Genomic DNA, 17,639 nt, shown 5'->3' with positions numbered 1-17,639 from the left:
GATCAGGAGAATGATAACCACCTTGTTATTACCCATAAATCACACTCTTTCCAGAACAGGAAGACCGACATTACTTCACCATTTATGACTCTTAACACGCAAAAACTTTTTTCCTGGGGGGGGGTTTAAGGACATTTAGCATATGTCTCTCCTCCCTCACTTCCTGTCAACCGGCCTACTCTCTAATAAAGCTGCACTGTGAAACACGTCGTCATTGGTGACGCCACGGGAAAGGGGAGGGGCTTAACGTTTGGACGGGTGGGACCGTGAAGGGAAAGGGCAGGCCTCCTCAGTGTTGGGGAATCAACACCGTCGTCGTCCACCGGTGGGAATGCTCCGTTTGTTCAATGTGCCGTTTCCCAAGTGGAACCCGTGTAATCGCACAGACATGGCAACCCCCGGGCCGACGTGTACCACCCCTCTGGAATTTGATCAGAGCTAAAACTGTTTACCAATGTTTGCAGCCTGACATTTATCGAAAGTGGCCTTTAGTAAAAGTCATAGCGAAAGCGTGAAGAGGTTTTCTGATGAGCCCCCGTTGAAAGTTTCTCCACTTTCTTGAGCCAATAAGGCGGAAAAAACTGGTTGTGTTTAAAAAAAAAAAGAAGAGCAATACATCACGCAGTCACATCAGCTGAGGAACAGGTGCACACAATTAGATCTGGAGTTACTCAAATCAGTAGCGCGGCTCGCGAGCCAGAAAGCTTAATGCTGATTAAAGGGTTTTTTTTGGGGTGGGGGGGGGATGCAAGATCACGAATGTTTATGGAAGATGAAAAACACGTGCATTGTAGTGTTTGTGAGTTCGCCTTCCATAGTTTTAAAAATGTTTTCCCAAAATGAGCACTGTGAGCACTTGATTACAATAGAGAAAATAAAAATATTTCCGCAGCCATTTTCACTGTATGCAATTACATGTGTTTGACTGGCAAGCACATTTAAATATATATTTGTTTTTAATTGTATTTTTTTTATTATTCCTTCCTTTTACAAACGCACCAGATTTTATTTTATTTTTTAAATGCGACTTCCAGTTTTTTAGTGCAGTGCAGTTTTAAAAGTGTATTTTATATCTATGAAAAATAAAATAAAAATATATATATATTTTTATCTAACATCTCTTTTCGTGGACAGATCAATGTCTATAAGTTTATCGATAAATAACTACAAATAAAAATGTGTCATGTCAGTATTAGCCTAAGAAATTATAAGTATTGGTCATGCTTTATTTAGCATTAATGAATGATTCATTGGTAGAGCTTTTATTTATTTATTAAAATGTCATTACAATGTATTATGTCAGTAATTTACATAATATTGCTTTGTAAACCCTCTGAAACGGAAGTTTCCTCGAACTTTTAACAAGACATCAGAGGGGTCATCTTTTCTAAGAATAGCATGTGGGCGAATTCTGTACATTATGAATGAGATGAAGCCCGTCTGCAATAAAATTGAATAACTGTGTTTGACAAATGCAGATGAATCAGGTAATAAAGCGCACCAATGTAGATTCACTGCATTGGCTTACAATATTAATTTAGCCGACGCAGAAGTCAAATAAAAAGGCTCACTCTGTGTCTACGGGAGATTATTAATGATCGGTGCGAGTGCTGCGGAACAACTTCTTTTCTTTTTTTTTGGCCCATTTAATCTCCGCTCGCCTTCCTCTACTTCACTAAATGAGTGCCTACATTTCCCAAGATGCACAGACAACATACCAGAGGCAGCTTGTATGGATTTTCTGTGTAGGAGGAGAGAGTGCAGCCGCGATACTGTAAATACAGTCAGAGCCAGAGTTGAAGTGTTTAGAGACCAGACTCGACATGTCTTGTGGGTGCACTCTGCTCTATTGATTTTGTGTGTGTGTGTGTGTGTGTGTGTGTGTGTATCAGAGTCTCTTGACAACGTTTTAGACGTCAGACGTTTCTTACGGTGGTATTCATGCGTTAAAATACCGTTAATATTTAATATCCATCGAGGTTTGTTGTGTGTGTGTGTGTGTGTGTGTGTGTCAGGCTCGAGACGGACGAAATGTAATATGTAAAAATCGCACGTAATAACATCAGCGTACCGTAAAGGATATATATATATTTTTTTTTGTAATCCACGTACTGTACACATCTGCATATGAGACAGAGAACTCAACGCTGGCCCCGGAGCTGCTGGTAAGCAGACAGTTTTATACGGTGTACTTTAATTGATGGATTGCTATGTAAAGTAGAGTTGATCATATAGGAAAATAAAGCCGACGTGAATGACCCCACGAAGCATTTACCCATCTGCAATACAGTCCACAGCTAATTATAATGAAAGCCTTCCTGTAGCACGCAGTTAAACCGGGCTGACGCAAGTCCACACTGAACTGTGTGAGTGTGTGTTGATGTCAGTCTCTTTAATAACTACCGCACTACATCACTATCTTTGTGTTGTTTTTTTTTTCAAATGTAACACTGTTAGGTGTAGGAAAATGCTGAAGTCAATCTTTTACCACAGTAGATGACTTAATAAAGACAAGGCCGCTTTTGTTCTCTCCTTTTAAAAAAAAACTCCAATTTGCCTGCTAACGGCACTTTTGTGTGCGTGTAATTGCATTTTTTTTTTTCTGACACAAAGAATATATTTGTCTCAAGGACAATGTCTCTCAAGAAACAACAGACGTGCATTCAACTCTGTATTTTCATTTCAGACTTTTTTTGATTTGTATTTATTTTCGAAACAAACATTTGTAAGGCTGCAGCTTATTATTATAGATGAATCTGTCAATTCTTAATTCAATTAAGCGAATGAAAAAGAAAGAAAGTCAGATAGTGATGAAAAATGTCCCAGGAGAGTCTTCACTTGTTTTGCCAACAGTGTAAAGCCCAAAGATGTCTCAGTTTATGATATATGAAACGCAGCGACTCGAGAGGCCGAAAAAAAGCATTTATGCATGCATAATGAAAGTACATGGCATAATTACTAGATTAATCGTTTAACAAAGTAGTTGCAAATCGTTATTCTGTCGATGGACTAATGAATTAAACATTTTCCGTGTCAGCATTATACAATGTTATCTTCATCGTGTAATGCTGCCGTTAAAATATCCTCTTATTTGAGAAGGATTTTCAGCTGCGTCGCACAGTAAAGTATAATTTATGTATTTTGACACGTTGCTCTGCTGGACTTTGATTTAAAGTGCCAACGTTCACGTCAGACGGCCGTGTGGGAATCAAACCTCCGAGCTGCAGCTTGTAAAGGAGAGTATTCAGAGACGTTCAGTACCTTTTTGTATATTAGCTGTACAGTAATTATTATAATCTTATGGCTACAATTAAGTTATTACTGATCAATCCTATGGAAGAAAAATGCTAATTTAAAATGTTATGCCCACGGTGATTCAACAAAAAAAGACTTAATTTACTATCATGCTAAATAAAGAAAAGCAGCAAATTAACAACTGCTTTTGCACTTTTGCTTGAAAATGGACTTGAATTTATTAATCCGATTAGGAAAACGTTACACTATGATATTGTGCATCGCCCAACGTTGGCATTGAATGTGAATAGAACACTTTTTGTATCCGATACTTCAACCTCTGCTATAAACTCCTGAATGGAACCTCAAAAACATCTTTCACATTTCCGTTTGTCAACTTTAAAAATGGTCAAACTGAGGACCTTGAAAGGAGCGCTCCGGTATCCAAAAAAAGAATCACGGCCTGAAAACACCAGATTCCAAAGGGTCGTCGATGCGATCCGTCAAAGCGTTTTTTGTTGTTGTTGTTGTTGTTTTTGTTGACCCGGTACTGATTGGTGGAGGTGGCCAGCATTCTTCCACTTTCAAGGATTTGGAGAAGAAGACAAAAAAACGTCATTAAGAAATGGTAAAAAAATAAATAAATAAACCAGCCCAGGAACCAGATCCATTGTGGCTAAGTGAGGCGCCGCCATGACACAATGGAGCCTCTTCACTTGACCCTCACTCCGACACGAGTACAAAATAAAGTGTTTACTTTGCCCCAGCTTTTCCATTTCCCATGGACACAACACGTCCCATCGCCCGCCACCGGCATTAAAGTATATAACATAATACGACTCCTGAGCCGTGTGAATCAAGGCTTCCTTTAATTCTGTGGGGGTGAAGAATGGAAAAAAAAGAGCACCTGGATTATATAATGTGACCAAAAGAGAAAGAAAAGAAAACACGAGGATAACGCCATCTCTTTTACACTACTGACGGCGCGGCTACGATCCAAAGGGATTATAAACAACTGAAACAAGCAGAACTACTTCAAACAATAAAGTACCTTATTAAACCTCAACATGAGAGGGCCTTTGGGAAGGAAGACTCTTGATGTGTACACAATCCCTCCAGTCTTGAATATATTTAGTATTGCATGAAGAAGAAGAAGAAGAAAAAAAAGCAAATCTCTCTCCTGCCTCCATTCTTCATTGTGAGGGATATGAGGAGCCAAATTCAATAACTTTAGATCATAGCTTAATCCATCTCTGAATCATCACATGGTCTTTGCATAGCCTTAGCCCCTCGGCATAATTTAACACTGTCAGACTATGAACTCATCTCCTCCATAGAAAATTAATGGGCTCGCTTCCAAGAACGGGATATCTTCACAAAGAAGAACCCCTCCAACCTCTCTGGAGCCACGACATTTAACTGACTTCATCTCCTGGAAGGACAACAATAGACTGAAATATTATTTGGTCCGAATGGAGGTGAAATAATTTGCGTTGCACGTTTATTTTTATTTTTCAAATAGGCTTTAACCAATCATCATCAGCGTAAGGCTAAGGTCCGATTGGCTGGCAGTAGAGTTCAATACAGGTAGTTTGGACATTGTTCTAAAAGTTGTCACTTTTACAAATGGTTCTTTTAATGGAATAAATTACATAGATCAGGAAGAAACAGAAATAAAAAATTAAAAAAATAAGAAGAAAGGGATCGCAGACAGGTCCTTGGTTTTGTCGTGTGCATAAAAGAAAACAAGCAAACTTATAGTCCAGTTTGAGAGAGGACCATTATTTACAACACAACGCAACATTTTCTGCACCGCCTGAGATTCGCTTATCCCCGTTGTCTCTGAAATTAAATGAAGGCTTTTGGGGGAGGGGGGAAGGGGCTGTGGGGGGGGGGGGTCGGAGAATGAAAAGAAAGCGAACCGATTCAGCCACCGGCTCTTTCCAACACGCTCCTCGGCGGTTCTGAAGCCCACGACACCGAGGCTGCGACAGTCTGATCATGACTGGATCGAATTTCCAAAATCAGTCAAGCGGAGTCAGTAATGAGGGTCAGTTTTGTTCATTGGAGCAACCAAAATCTGATTGGGGGGCAATTATGCTTTTTACAGGCATGCCTGTACCTCAGATGAGGAGAGTGAGCGGCAAAGGTCACTTTATGCATTCTGATTATTTACGAGATAATTTCTTTGCCACCTCAGGCTTTGAACAAAATACCTTTTGATCAAATGACACGGGCAAGTTTCCCTTTCTACGATTTACAGGATTTCCAATCCTCGTGACTTTGGAGATCCACTGACTTTTCCTCGGGCGCCACATTGACTGTATAAAATATATGGAATTAGTCTCATAGTCGGTGGCTCCGGCCAACGCCATCTCGGCCCAGGCGACGCAGCAGAGCTGGCAGCTAGCGGCGAGCTACCTGCGACAACACCACCCACCTGTCAATCAAAATGTCCACACCCTCAATTATGCCGAACAAAAACATTTCCTGTACCAGGCTGTAAACTTAATTATGCTCTAAAATGTATTAATAATAATAACAAAAAATATTTGTAATGCACTTTTCATTCAAAATATATATATATATATATATACACGTATATAAATATATATATATATACACGTATATATATATATATATATATATATATATATATATATATATATATATATATATATATATATATATATATATATATATATATATATAGTGAGTCATGCCATGATAATAAAAATGTCTGTTTTCCAGTACCACATGATTGATAGTTGAGGCCTATTATTAGGCAAGAATAAAAGCTTGAATAATTTTTTTCACATTCTGCAATGCAATTAGTGAATATATGAAATTAAATGAAGAAAAAAAAAAAGATTAACGCATTCAACACAATGATTCAAACATGCGGAATGAAAGATATGGATGGTGATTAACACGTCCATATATGCCATTTCTTTTCTCCGTCCGTGGCCATTCAAAAGTGAAACAAAACAAAGTGGGCATTATCTCTGTGTTCTCCTGCTGCCAAGCACATTTTTAACACAATGAACCGGGGACAGCATCTTGGGCTGCTACCAACATGGTTTTGCAAATGATGAAATACACCTCCAAGAGCGAAAAGGTACAGAAGCACCATTGTGAATCACCGACATTAGTCCGATGACTGGCCCATACAATACCCTAATTGCCCGGTGTTACTATGCATGAATTATTTCTCCACAGAGCAATGAGCCGCTGCACAATCTCATTGCTTTTCAAGTCACAAAACATTAGCTGGAACCAGAACAAAAAGATTTGAACACATTATTAAGAAATACGTCCAAACTGTGACATGACATACTATAGATCTTTTGAAACTGCTACCTGATTATGGTAATGTATGCTAATGTATTTAGTCAGTATTAGTCAGTATTTAGTCAGCCACCAATTGTGCAAGTTCTCCCACTCAAAAAGATGAGAGAGGCCTGTAATTGTCATCATAGGTATACCTCAACTATGAGAGACAAAATGAGAAGAAAACATCCAGAAAATCACATTGTCTGATTTTTAAAGAATTTATTAGCAAATTATGGTGGAAAATAAGTATTTGGTCAATAACAAAAGTTCATTTCAATACTTTGTTATATACCCTTTGTTGGCAATGACAGAGGTCAAACGTTTTCTGTAAGTCTTCACAAGCTTTTCACACACTGTTGCTGGTATTTTGGCCCATTCCTCCATGCAGATCTCCTCTAGAGCAGTGATGTTTTGGGGCTGTCGCTGGGCAACACAGACTTTCAACTCCCTCCACAGATTCTCTATGGGGTTGAGATCTGGAGACCTTGAAATGCTTCTTACGAAGCCACTCCTTCGTTGCCCGGGCGGTGTGTTTGGGATCATTGTCATGCTGAAAGACCCAGCCACGTTTCATCTTCAATGTCCTTGCTGATGGAAGGAGGTTTTTACTCAAAATCTCACGATACATGGCCACATTCATTCTTTCCTTTACACGCATCAGTCGTCCTGGTCCCCTTGCAGAAAAACAGCCCCAAAGCATGATGTTTCCACCCCCATGCTTCACAGTAGGTAACCGGTGTTCTTTGGATGCAACTCGGCATTCTTTCTCCTCCAAACACGACGAGTTGAGTTTTTACCAAAAAGTTCTATTTTGGTTTCATCTGACCATATGACGTTCTCCCAATCCTCTTCTGGATCATCCAAATGCTCCCTAGCAAACTTCAGACGGGCCTGGACATGTACTGGCTTGAGCAGGGGGACACGTCTGGCACTGCAGGATTTGATTCCATGGCGGCGTAGTGTGTTACTGATGGTAGCCTTTGTTACTTTGGTCCCAGCTCTCTGCAGGTCATTTACTAGGTCCCCCCGTGTGGTTCTGGGATTTTTGTTCACTGTTCTTGTGATCATTTTGACCCCTTTGGGGTGAGATCTTGTGTGGAGCCCCAGATCGAGGGAGACTATCAGTGGTCTTGTATGTCTTCCATTTTCTAATAATTGCTCCCATAGTTGAGTTATTCACACCAAGCTGCTTACCTATTGCAGATTCAGTCTTCCCAGCCTGGTGCAGGTCTACAATTTTGTTTCTGGTGACCTTTGACAGCTCTTTGGTCTTGGCCATAGTGGAGTTTGGAGTGTGACTGTTTGAGGTTGGATAGGTGTCCTTTATACTGATAACAAGTTCAAACAGGTGCCATTAATACAGGTAATGAGTGGAGGACAGAGGAGCTTCTTAAAGAAGAAGTTACAGGTCTGTGAGAGCCAGAAATCCTGCTTGTTTGTAGTTGACCAAATACTTATTTTACCGAGGAATTTACCAATTAATTCATTAAAAATCCTACAATGTGATTTCCTGGATTCTTTCCCCCATTCTGTCTCTCATAGTTGAAGTGTACCTATGATGACAAATACAGGCATCCCTCATCTTTTTAAATGGGAGAACTTGCACAATTGGTGGATGACTAAATTATTTTTTGCCCCACTGTATATATATATATATGAACAGCTCAAAGTGAAGTTTGGGTGTGATTGTCATGCTTTCAGAGCAAATGCCAAGTAAGAAAGCTGTAGTAGAAAGGCTATACTAAGAGCTTTCCCCAGTACATGTAGGTCATTTCTTCTCCCTGTGGAAATATAGCCAGTTTCAGGATTAGGGGCTATGATTCATTATGACTGAATTTAATTACAGCGAGAGGTGGCCAATGCATCCCCCGTTTTAAAATACATCCATCGGATGGTAAATGTCCAGTGGAAGATGTGGGGGTTGGGTTGTATGAAGAATTTGGTTGTGTGTGTGTAGTGGGATGGAGGAGGAGAGGATGCTTCAGGTTACTCTAGAAGAGTTTTACATGTACACACACACACACACACACACACACACACACACAAGCAGATTACTGCCGGTAATCAAGGCGAGAAAGTCTGATAACTCGTTTATGTATTTCTTCCCCCGGCATTTCCAAAAAACAGTAAGACGTGAGAATGCAAATTATTATTGAGGCTATCTCCTATTGATATAAATCAAACAAATCACCTGTTTGTTATAGCAATTAATTGTTGTCAGAGATAAGGTGGTGCTGTGTACCTTCAAAGTTCTGTCAAATAATATCCAGTATCCTGCATGGGAAATGTTATTAACATCACTATCAATTATATCGGTGGATATTGTTAAAATAATCTTAGCAATGTTAACAGCACGTCTCTAGGGATGGACCTCCACTTTGGTCAACAACTAATGGATGGATTGTAATAACATTGGTGGCTTTTCACCTGGCGCCATCATTGGATCAAAATAACAATTTCTCCGATACTTTGCTATATAATAATACCTGCAAAACTCATGATATTCCCCATCAGCCTCTTTGTGTTTGGTTACGTTGGCATGGGAACTGGGGATGTACCGATACCAATATTGGGTATCGGGTCCATTGCTGTGCTCATGCGCTGCTACTCGAAAGAACTTCTCCGATACAGCGAGACACACAATACCACGAGGGCAACGTGAGGTTAACGTCTCGGTGAAGCTGGTAACCAGGCGCACAAACGTGTTGAAACCATCAAAACAGTAAGTCTCTACCACATCTACGAGCCGGGTGACTGCCTGGCATAAACTCTCAGGGTTTCCGTCAGCATCTCTATGCCGACGATACGCAATTATATCTTTCCTTTGACCCTAATGAAACCAATCCAATTAAACAACCTCCGCTTGTGCATTTGCACAAATCAATAACTGGATGGGCGTCAAATTTTCCACGGAATCATATTTCCTCCCGTCTAACATTACTTTTACTCTTGCAGAAACCTCGATATTATCTTGAACAACCAGCATCGTTGAAGGAATTAAAGGACCATTTATCCATAATCGTTTGTCATTTCGTCTCCTCTGCTCACTTGCTTGCTTTCCTTTGAATGATGTGGCCTTTAAGGTGTTAAGGTGTAACTCAGGTTTGAGTTTACTGGTTGTTGCAACAATATTTACACTAAAGATCAACCGCACACCAACTTATACGTCTACTTGCATTTATTTTATTGGTAATCACAAATAGGTCATATTAAAAACTATATGTTTTACCCATTTCAAATGAGCAATCTTTCCACCTACCCCCGAGATAAAAGTACCCTTCCTTGGGAATCATTAGAGTTCCCTCCGTTGTATTTTTGACCAAGTGCAAACCCACATGAGGTCATACTGTACCAGGTAAGTTGGTTTCTCCTTCGCAAATCAACCGCTGTTAATCAAATTATTATTATTCCCGCAACATAAAAAATGAGACAAAGTTTCTCACTTAGACGGATGTTTTCTGAAATTAGACTACGGCTGAAAGTGGAGAACAATCGTATTACTATGAAACTTCAATGTTTGTCAGACTCGATGGAGGTCTGATAGGCGTTAACCTGAGGAAAATCAATATTGCTGCAATTGTCCTTTAAGGAAACATTTATGATTCTGTCCGGTGGTGTATCTGTATGAAAAACCAATTTCAGATACTTTGAGATCAAACTGCTTTAATTTCTTCAGTAAATGGTGGTCTTCAAACCTCTTCTTTAAACCCCCCCAAAAAAACTTCATGGAGGAACAGGTATAGCAGAGGTTTAACGGACTTCTTTGTAAAACACGAGCTGCTGTTAATCCCTGCAATCAGAATCAGAATCAGCTTTACGCTTTCATTATTCATTGAAATGTAGAAGAATGCTTTATACCTCCAACATTATTCATTGAAATGGAGAAAGAATGCAAACACAATAGTCTCCGGGCCACCTGTTATCCATTTCGGAGAGCGAAAATGGAGAGATCTAAAAACTTTTGTGTATTCATAGTATGTCTATACTCTCCGCGCAGGCGGCGGACCTCTCTTGAATTATTCAAGGTCAAACCTGTTGGGGATGTGGAAAATCCAATAGATCAGCACTTCAGGAAACTTCCTCATACTCAGACAAAAAAAAAAAAAGCATATAAAAGAAGATCCAGACAGAAAAGATGAAATTAAAAAAAACAACTCCCTCTCGCCCACAGTATTCCTTAATATTTAATTAGGTTACAGTATTACCAGCTACAAGAGAGTATTTGTCTTATACAGACCACCCACCAAATGACACAATGATGGACATTTGTTTTCACAGAGCCATAAACAGACCACCATAAATTTGAAGAATGGAAAGCGATGGGGGGGGGGTGAGACAAGGCGAGAGTGAGTAAATCCAAGCCCTAAATAACATCTCAAGTGTGCCAAAAAGACAAACTGCCTCTGTGATGAGTGCAAACACACGAGATGTAAATCACCGCACAAGACCGACGCCCCCTTTTTAAAAAAAAAAAAAAAGCCTTTTGTTCGCTCGCCCCCTTTGACTCGGACAGGTGAACGCGTTGTAAACAACAACAAAAAAGGAGAAACCGCCGGGCCGTAGTTCATTCCGTGCACCGCGTCTGGAGAAAAAGCACTTTTATTCGACAGATTTATCAAATTTAGAGCGTGCGAGCCACCGACCGGAGAAAAATGTGCCTTCAGAGTTTACGGTTCAAAACAACTGAACGTCCCTGCAGACCCACTCAGGTGTTTTTACTGATGCTCTCTGATTAGACCTCAGGACCGCGTGGGCGCCTACAAACTGTGCTCCGATGACTTTGTGACCATTGTTATCCTTACAAAACAGTTTGGTGATCATGTATGTATATATATATATATATGTGTGTCTTAAAGCTCCACCTGGCTGGAGGCCTAATCCCCCTCTTGCATGGCTACATTGAGACCGCCTTTTAAAATAGAGATAAAGCGAATGATCGGCCACCGGTCGAAACGTTGTGCACAAATGAACGACACACACACACACACACACACACATATTGTCGGCGTGGAAGTTCTTCAGCGTGTGTGAGGAAGACACAATGATCACAATTTGTAACTCCTGCAAAAATAATCCGTGGAGGAACAACCGGCTGTGTCCTGTAACTGCAGTTTGATAGAAAGTTAATTTAATGGACTATTGAATTTCAGTCACAAAGATGTTTTTGTGTGCTGTCAATGTCAAAATGCTGTCAATTCAAAAAAAAATTGAATTGGCACAGCAGATTTTTTTATCTTTTTTTATCTTTCTATCTGTTTTTAATACGCCATCAATGTATTCTGGAAAACTGATCCAGGATAAATCCCACGTAACACAACCACATCCCTGCAGGATGCTGAAATAGATAAATAAAGATTGAAAAAAATGCCCCCGTCATCGCCCATAAACTCTTTGTAACTGCATTGCGCAACTTTTGCTCGGTCAAAGTGTTAAACGGGCTTGTTTCCGTCCCCGCCGCTAATGGCACAAGAGACGGTGGGTCCAAAAGGTGTAAACCCGTGAATGTGTGTGAAATAGTTCTCTCTCAAAAAGCAAATCATTCTCGCATCTTGACTTGTACAGTCAACTCCTCTGCAATTATAAGTCTTCATATATTCTTTTTTTTTCCTGCATGAAAGACGGTTCATTGAGCTCATTGGTCTTGAACGAGCCACAGTTCCCACTCCGGCGACTTGACTCTGTCCTGACCTCTTCGCTGGACATCTATGAATTGCCCCCGTCGATGTTGACTCCACTATTGGCCTCAATATGTGAGAGAAAAAGTCAACAACGTTCCTCTCCATGTCCTCTACCCCATCCCGCCGATAACTACCCTCCAGTCTAGTTCACGCTGCTGTTTTTCATCCTCTTTGATTCCCCGGCTCTGATAAAGACTTTCCCACCATCCCAGCGGGGGCCCCCAGCGATGTCTCACAAGCTCCCCCCTCTGTGAGCTCTGGTCTCTGTGTGCCGCGTGTATGATGTCTCCCCCCCCCCCCCCTGTCAGCTTGAATCACCATCCTCTCTCCGGCTCAACATGCTGCTCTCACCGCTCCCCCAGCTGCACCGCTGTGAGTAGACGCCACTGAGGCTGACCTTTAGCGTGCTCCATGACTCCCACCCGGTTGACAGTGAGCGACTAACAGAATGCTAATGAAGTCGCTCTCGCGCAGTAACATGCTACGTCGGCTCCACCGTAATTATCCGTGGGATTATCCCCGATGCCCACGATGCAAATTTGTTTTGATTATTAAAACTGCATTAGCGTCACGCGCGACACCGCGGCTCGTGCTGCCGGGTCAGGAATAACTCGTGAAGATGCGTAAATCGCTGTCGCAAATAAATACGATCAAACAGCGGCAACTTGTCGCAAAGAGGAAAAGGAAAATGTCCAATTTCCTACATGTCATTTTCCTCGTTTGACGACAGGCTGGAAGAGGTTCGAGCATCAAGAGACGTTTCCCTTTTTTTTTGTGTGTGTGAGAGCCTGAATGCAGCCCGGTGATAAAAGTCTAACCACCACTGCCATCGGACTGCCAACTTCGAAGGCATCTGGATAAATAAAGTTATACTCAGCATATTCATGTCTGTGTGCTTGTACCTCAAAAGGCGGATCATTTCTCCAGGCTCCCAGGGACAAAAGTTATCGAACAGAAGAGAGGGTATTCCAAATCGAGGGAAGTCGGTGCGTTAGCAGAACAAAAAGGTTCAATCGCGCGCGCGTGTGTGTGTGTGTTACGATAATTGCCAACGTTGCTTATTCAGCAGAAGCTACAGATTGGTACGTTTCAAACACTTGCAAATATTTAAATCACACGAACACCCCGGCAGAAAATGTTAATCACGTCGTGTTTACGAGTAAGTGTTTGTTAAGTGGATGAGTCGCTCCGGCGTTTTTTTCCCCGTTGTTTAAATACGTGCGAGGGCCAATTTGCAGCGGGGAGGCTGTGCAGTTTGTTCTTTAATGTATGTTCCCAATGGCTTGATGTGACTGCAGCTGATTCCAGGCCAGTACACTTTACCCGAGGCAGAGTGCCAAGGCATAATAGGACATTTGGTTGTGAAATTCAGAATCTGACAGAATGCATTAAAGCCGAGCAGACGGCAGATGCAAAAGAAGGGGGAGTAAGTAGCCGCGGCCAAAGTGATGACTTCCCATTTCCTACCAACTGTATCATATTTCCTTTTTGCTTCCAGCCAAACTAATGACCAAACTGTGCATCAACTGTGCCATTGTTTGGACACAGAGTCCTATTGTTTGTCATATTAGATACCCGCACACATCTGACAAAAGCAATCACTGTTTATGTCACTCTGGTGTTTTTGCCTACAACCGGATGGACGTTTTCAGGAGCCTCAGTATGAAGCTTCGGTTGCATGTTTTTTTTTTTTTGCAGACGCTACACACACAATTCATTTCTAGTAAGGTCATTCTCTTGACACGGCAGGACCTTCGACGTCGCTCACACTGAGTCACGGGGTCAGGGCGTCCCCGCCCAGACTTTTCTCTTCGCAGCGTGCCCTTGTGATACCAAACAAAACGCACACCATGTGACAACTATGATCTTAGGGAACAAATAATGTGACAGCCCCCTCAAGCTCCCAGGCGGTCTGCTCTGCCAGCGGGGACTAAATGAATCCGATTTTGTTTTTCATATTTCTGAAAGGGTTAGATGGAGCTCGGGCACGAGGTCAGATGTAAAGATGGAGCCGGTCTTTGCCCTCGTCTGCTACGGCTACCACCAATATAAACACACAAAGACTAAATCAATCAATCAATACATGTGTTGAAAAAAACCCACAAAAGAATAGCTGGTTTCAAAATGTGTATATTCCACGCGGATTAGCAGATCTCTACACATGTATGAATAAATCATCAGCCTGTTGCTGCGGGGCTTTACCGACAAGAAAAAACAATCAGACAGAAGCATGTGTAAAATAAATTAAAACACTCAGAATGTACCGGCCTCTTGCAGATGGCAAACACAGGACAAGGACATCTAAAATCAGAAAACAGATGTTCACAAGCAACAACAACAACAAAAATACTCTCGCCCACAACTCGGAGCAGATATCTGGGGACACACAGATCAGACAAGGTTTTTTAATTTTTTAAGATCCTGTGGACGTCTGGACTAAAAAAAATGACCGTTAGCTGAACTCCGGCAGTGTCACGAAATACCCGAGTTCTGGTTGGCTTTTCCTCCGGCATCCCTCCGGCGATAAACAGAGGAGAACAATAGGACATTCAAATGTATCCCATTTCCAGCTGGACACGCTAATCCAGTTCAGAGACAGCAAGGAAATGGGCTTGTGAGAGCAGACCCGGCAAATACATGCAGATGAGAATGATTATCCTGCAGATGAGCGGAAAGATGAAAACTAATTTAATAATAAGACCAGAAAATTCTCTAAGATAACGGGGGGATCTAGAGACCAATCCGAGGCCCATCTGGCCCGCTCGGCGCACACTGGAGAGGAGCTGTCCACTTACCGAGTGCTGAAAGCTTTGTGTACGACCAACACTGAGATGTAAACCAGCGAGTTTACAATGGCCAAGCTCAACTAGTCTAATTTGATTAAGAAAATATACGTATACACTAAAATGTGTTATAATATGGATGTTATTTAGATCGGAAAGTAACGGAGTGGTGCATTTTGAGGTACTTCCATTCTTCTGCACATTTCAGATGGAGATATTGCAGTTTTTATTCTTCATATATTTGACAACTTTAGTTACTAGTTACTTTAAGTGGTGGAAAGCAACTATGTACATTATTTCATTTGCTATACTTGCTTACTTTTTACTATTTACCAATGTAATGCTGTCATTTACGTCAACTAAACCACTTTTGAGAAGGAAAATGTATACTTTTTACTTTTGCAATTACAATTTTTAATAAATAGTTACTTCCAGTCGTGGACCATTACTTAGTACCTATTCAGCTTCTGTATTTAAGCACATTTTAAAGGACTTGTGCCTTAATTGACCTGTTCAATTACATAACATCATTTCAGCTCCACTTCAGTAGGAAAAATACCAACTATAGCAACTAGTAACTTCCAGTAACTTAGTACTTTTATTCATACATTTTACTTGACTCTTTTAAATGCAAACTGTCTTGTAAAAAAGCAAAGTATAGGTCCCTGTTTGTATTTTACTTTCCAGTCTCAGCAACACAACACTCTGCTTACACATCAAGGCACCACTAATAATGAATGCAAACATATTATATCATTAATTGTGGTATCTGAATACTTCTTCCACTGTGGTGCATACATTTCTTTACCTGAGCAAATGTGATCCATAACAGAAAAGCAGTGTTATCATATGCATGAGTAGTCACTTTGTCGCTGCATCCTCACGGTAACCAGCGCCCTCTGTGACACTGGGAAGGTTTAAAACCTTTTAATCTGCCAACACATGCATTACTTTGCTCTATTTGTACCTTGGTAAAGCACCTACTGTACAAAGACACATTTGAGTAATATATATATATACATCTTTTTTTGTTCTTCTAGGGACTGATTACAATGCAGATTACCGTGTCACATCGTACACCGGCCTCTAAACTAAAACTGTGCATGTACACGAGCACGTGCCTCAGTATATACTTCCTACAGTCTGTTCATATTTCATTTGTTTAACATTATATATAGGGCATCGGGGAATATGCACAACTCTGTAAAACACTGCTGCGTTCCAGATTTTTCAGGTCATTATTATGAGAGCGTATTAATATGTGTATCACTGTGCAGGTGCACTAAACCTGGTGCAAGACCTGCAACAAACAGGATGTGTGTGACTCAGTTCACCACGAGGGTTTATTTGTATACATTATGTGCATGCAGCAACACATTGATAAGCCGTGCTGAACCATGAAGAGTCGCGGATCGCTTACCTTGCCAACGTAAAGTGGTTCATTTCCTGTGAACTCCTCCAATACGAAGAACTGGTTCCATACCCAGCTGCGTTTGTGCCTGTGCAGGGCCCCCCAGGGGTCTGGATCAGAGTGCGGGGACTTCTCCACATCCCCAGAGCTGGGATTCAGCCCCCAGCAGCCCCTCTCCCGCAGGGGACACAGGAGTGCCAGGAGAGCCAGGGCTCCGCATATGCCTGAGCAACACCACCCCATCATCTGGGGCCCCCTCCAAAAAAAAAAAAAAAAAAAAAGCACAGATGCCAGAAGAGGAGCAAAAAAAAAATATATAGAATTTTAAAATAAATAGACAGCGAGATATGAAATGTCAAAACCCTGAAGGGTTTTTTATCCACACAGTCCCAACGCTGAGTTTCACCAGAGAGCAGTCGGACCCTGAAAAGAGCTCATGGGTTGAAAACGAGTCACGCTCTGCATCTCGCCTTGTTGCTCTTCTCCCCCTCCTCCTGATTGGAGACTAGAAGTCGGGTAATTCCCTCCACTTAGGAGCCAGGGAGTTGACATTAAAGCTGGGCAACAGGGTCCGGGGCGACCGGGCAGGATTCAACACACAGGCTGTATAATTGGCACCTATCGGAACAGAGAGAGGGGGGGAAATGGGGGGGGGGGGGGGAGAGAAAGTACTGTCAGCAATATTGCCTCTGTGACCGCGGTCACTTTGGACAGCAAGTCATGTTTCTAGCTGACGCAACGATAATGACGCTTTTGGTCCAAAAATGAATTGACAATCAACACAGTGTCCTTCACCTGAAACACACGTGGCGGAGCAAAGAGATGTCCCGAAGGTCAAGATGTTAATCAGGGTGAGATGGGGGGGGGGGGCGGCTGAAACAACAGTGGCTCCGCGGAATAGCAATCAAACTCCGTTCAGCCGGCTCGCCCATTATCTGGGCCTCACCTCTCCAAGGTCGTCATTTTGTCACATTTTTTCTTTGTGTGAGAGCGGCGTAAACGACGGCGTGGCCACTCAAAACTAACAAGCCCACGCGGATCTGTGCGGCGGAGGGTGTGTGTGTGTGTGTGTGTGTGTGGGGGGGGGGGGGGGGCTTTCATCACCGAGATTAAAAATAAATCTGAGCCGTCAGCAGCAGAACGCCGGCCACGAGCGCTCCTGACCTCTACTCCGAGGCAGCCTGCTCGCCGCGGCCCGAG

General features: G+C 41.8%; 1 protein-coding gene across 1 annotated transcript in view; it reads right to left on the bottom strand.

The window, feature by feature from the left end:
• Positions 1 to 16,685, bottom strand: part of LOC117749474 (cadherin-7-like) — a 78,687-nt gene extending 62,002 nt beyond the window's left edge. Inside the window, exon 1 of the mRNA XM_034560040.1 lies at positions 16,449 to 16,685. Coding sequence (XP_034415931.1) covers positions 16,449 to 16,685 — 237 coding nt within the window. The remainder of the gene's footprint in view (positions 1 to 16,448) is intronic.
• Between the last annotated feature and the right edge of the window lie 954 nt (positions 16,686 to 17,639).

Source organism: Cyclopterus lumpus, chromosome 20 (assembly GCF_009769545.1).
Source record: "Cyclopterus lumpus isolate fCycLum1 chromosome 20, fCycLum1.pri, whole genome shotgun sequence".
Lineage (NCBI taxonomy): Eukaryota > Metazoa > Chordata > Actinopteri > Perciformes > Cyclopteridae > Cyclopterus > Cyclopterus lumpus.
Note: the sequence above shows the minus strand (reverse complement) of the source record. Positions and strands in the feature narration are given on the sequence as shown.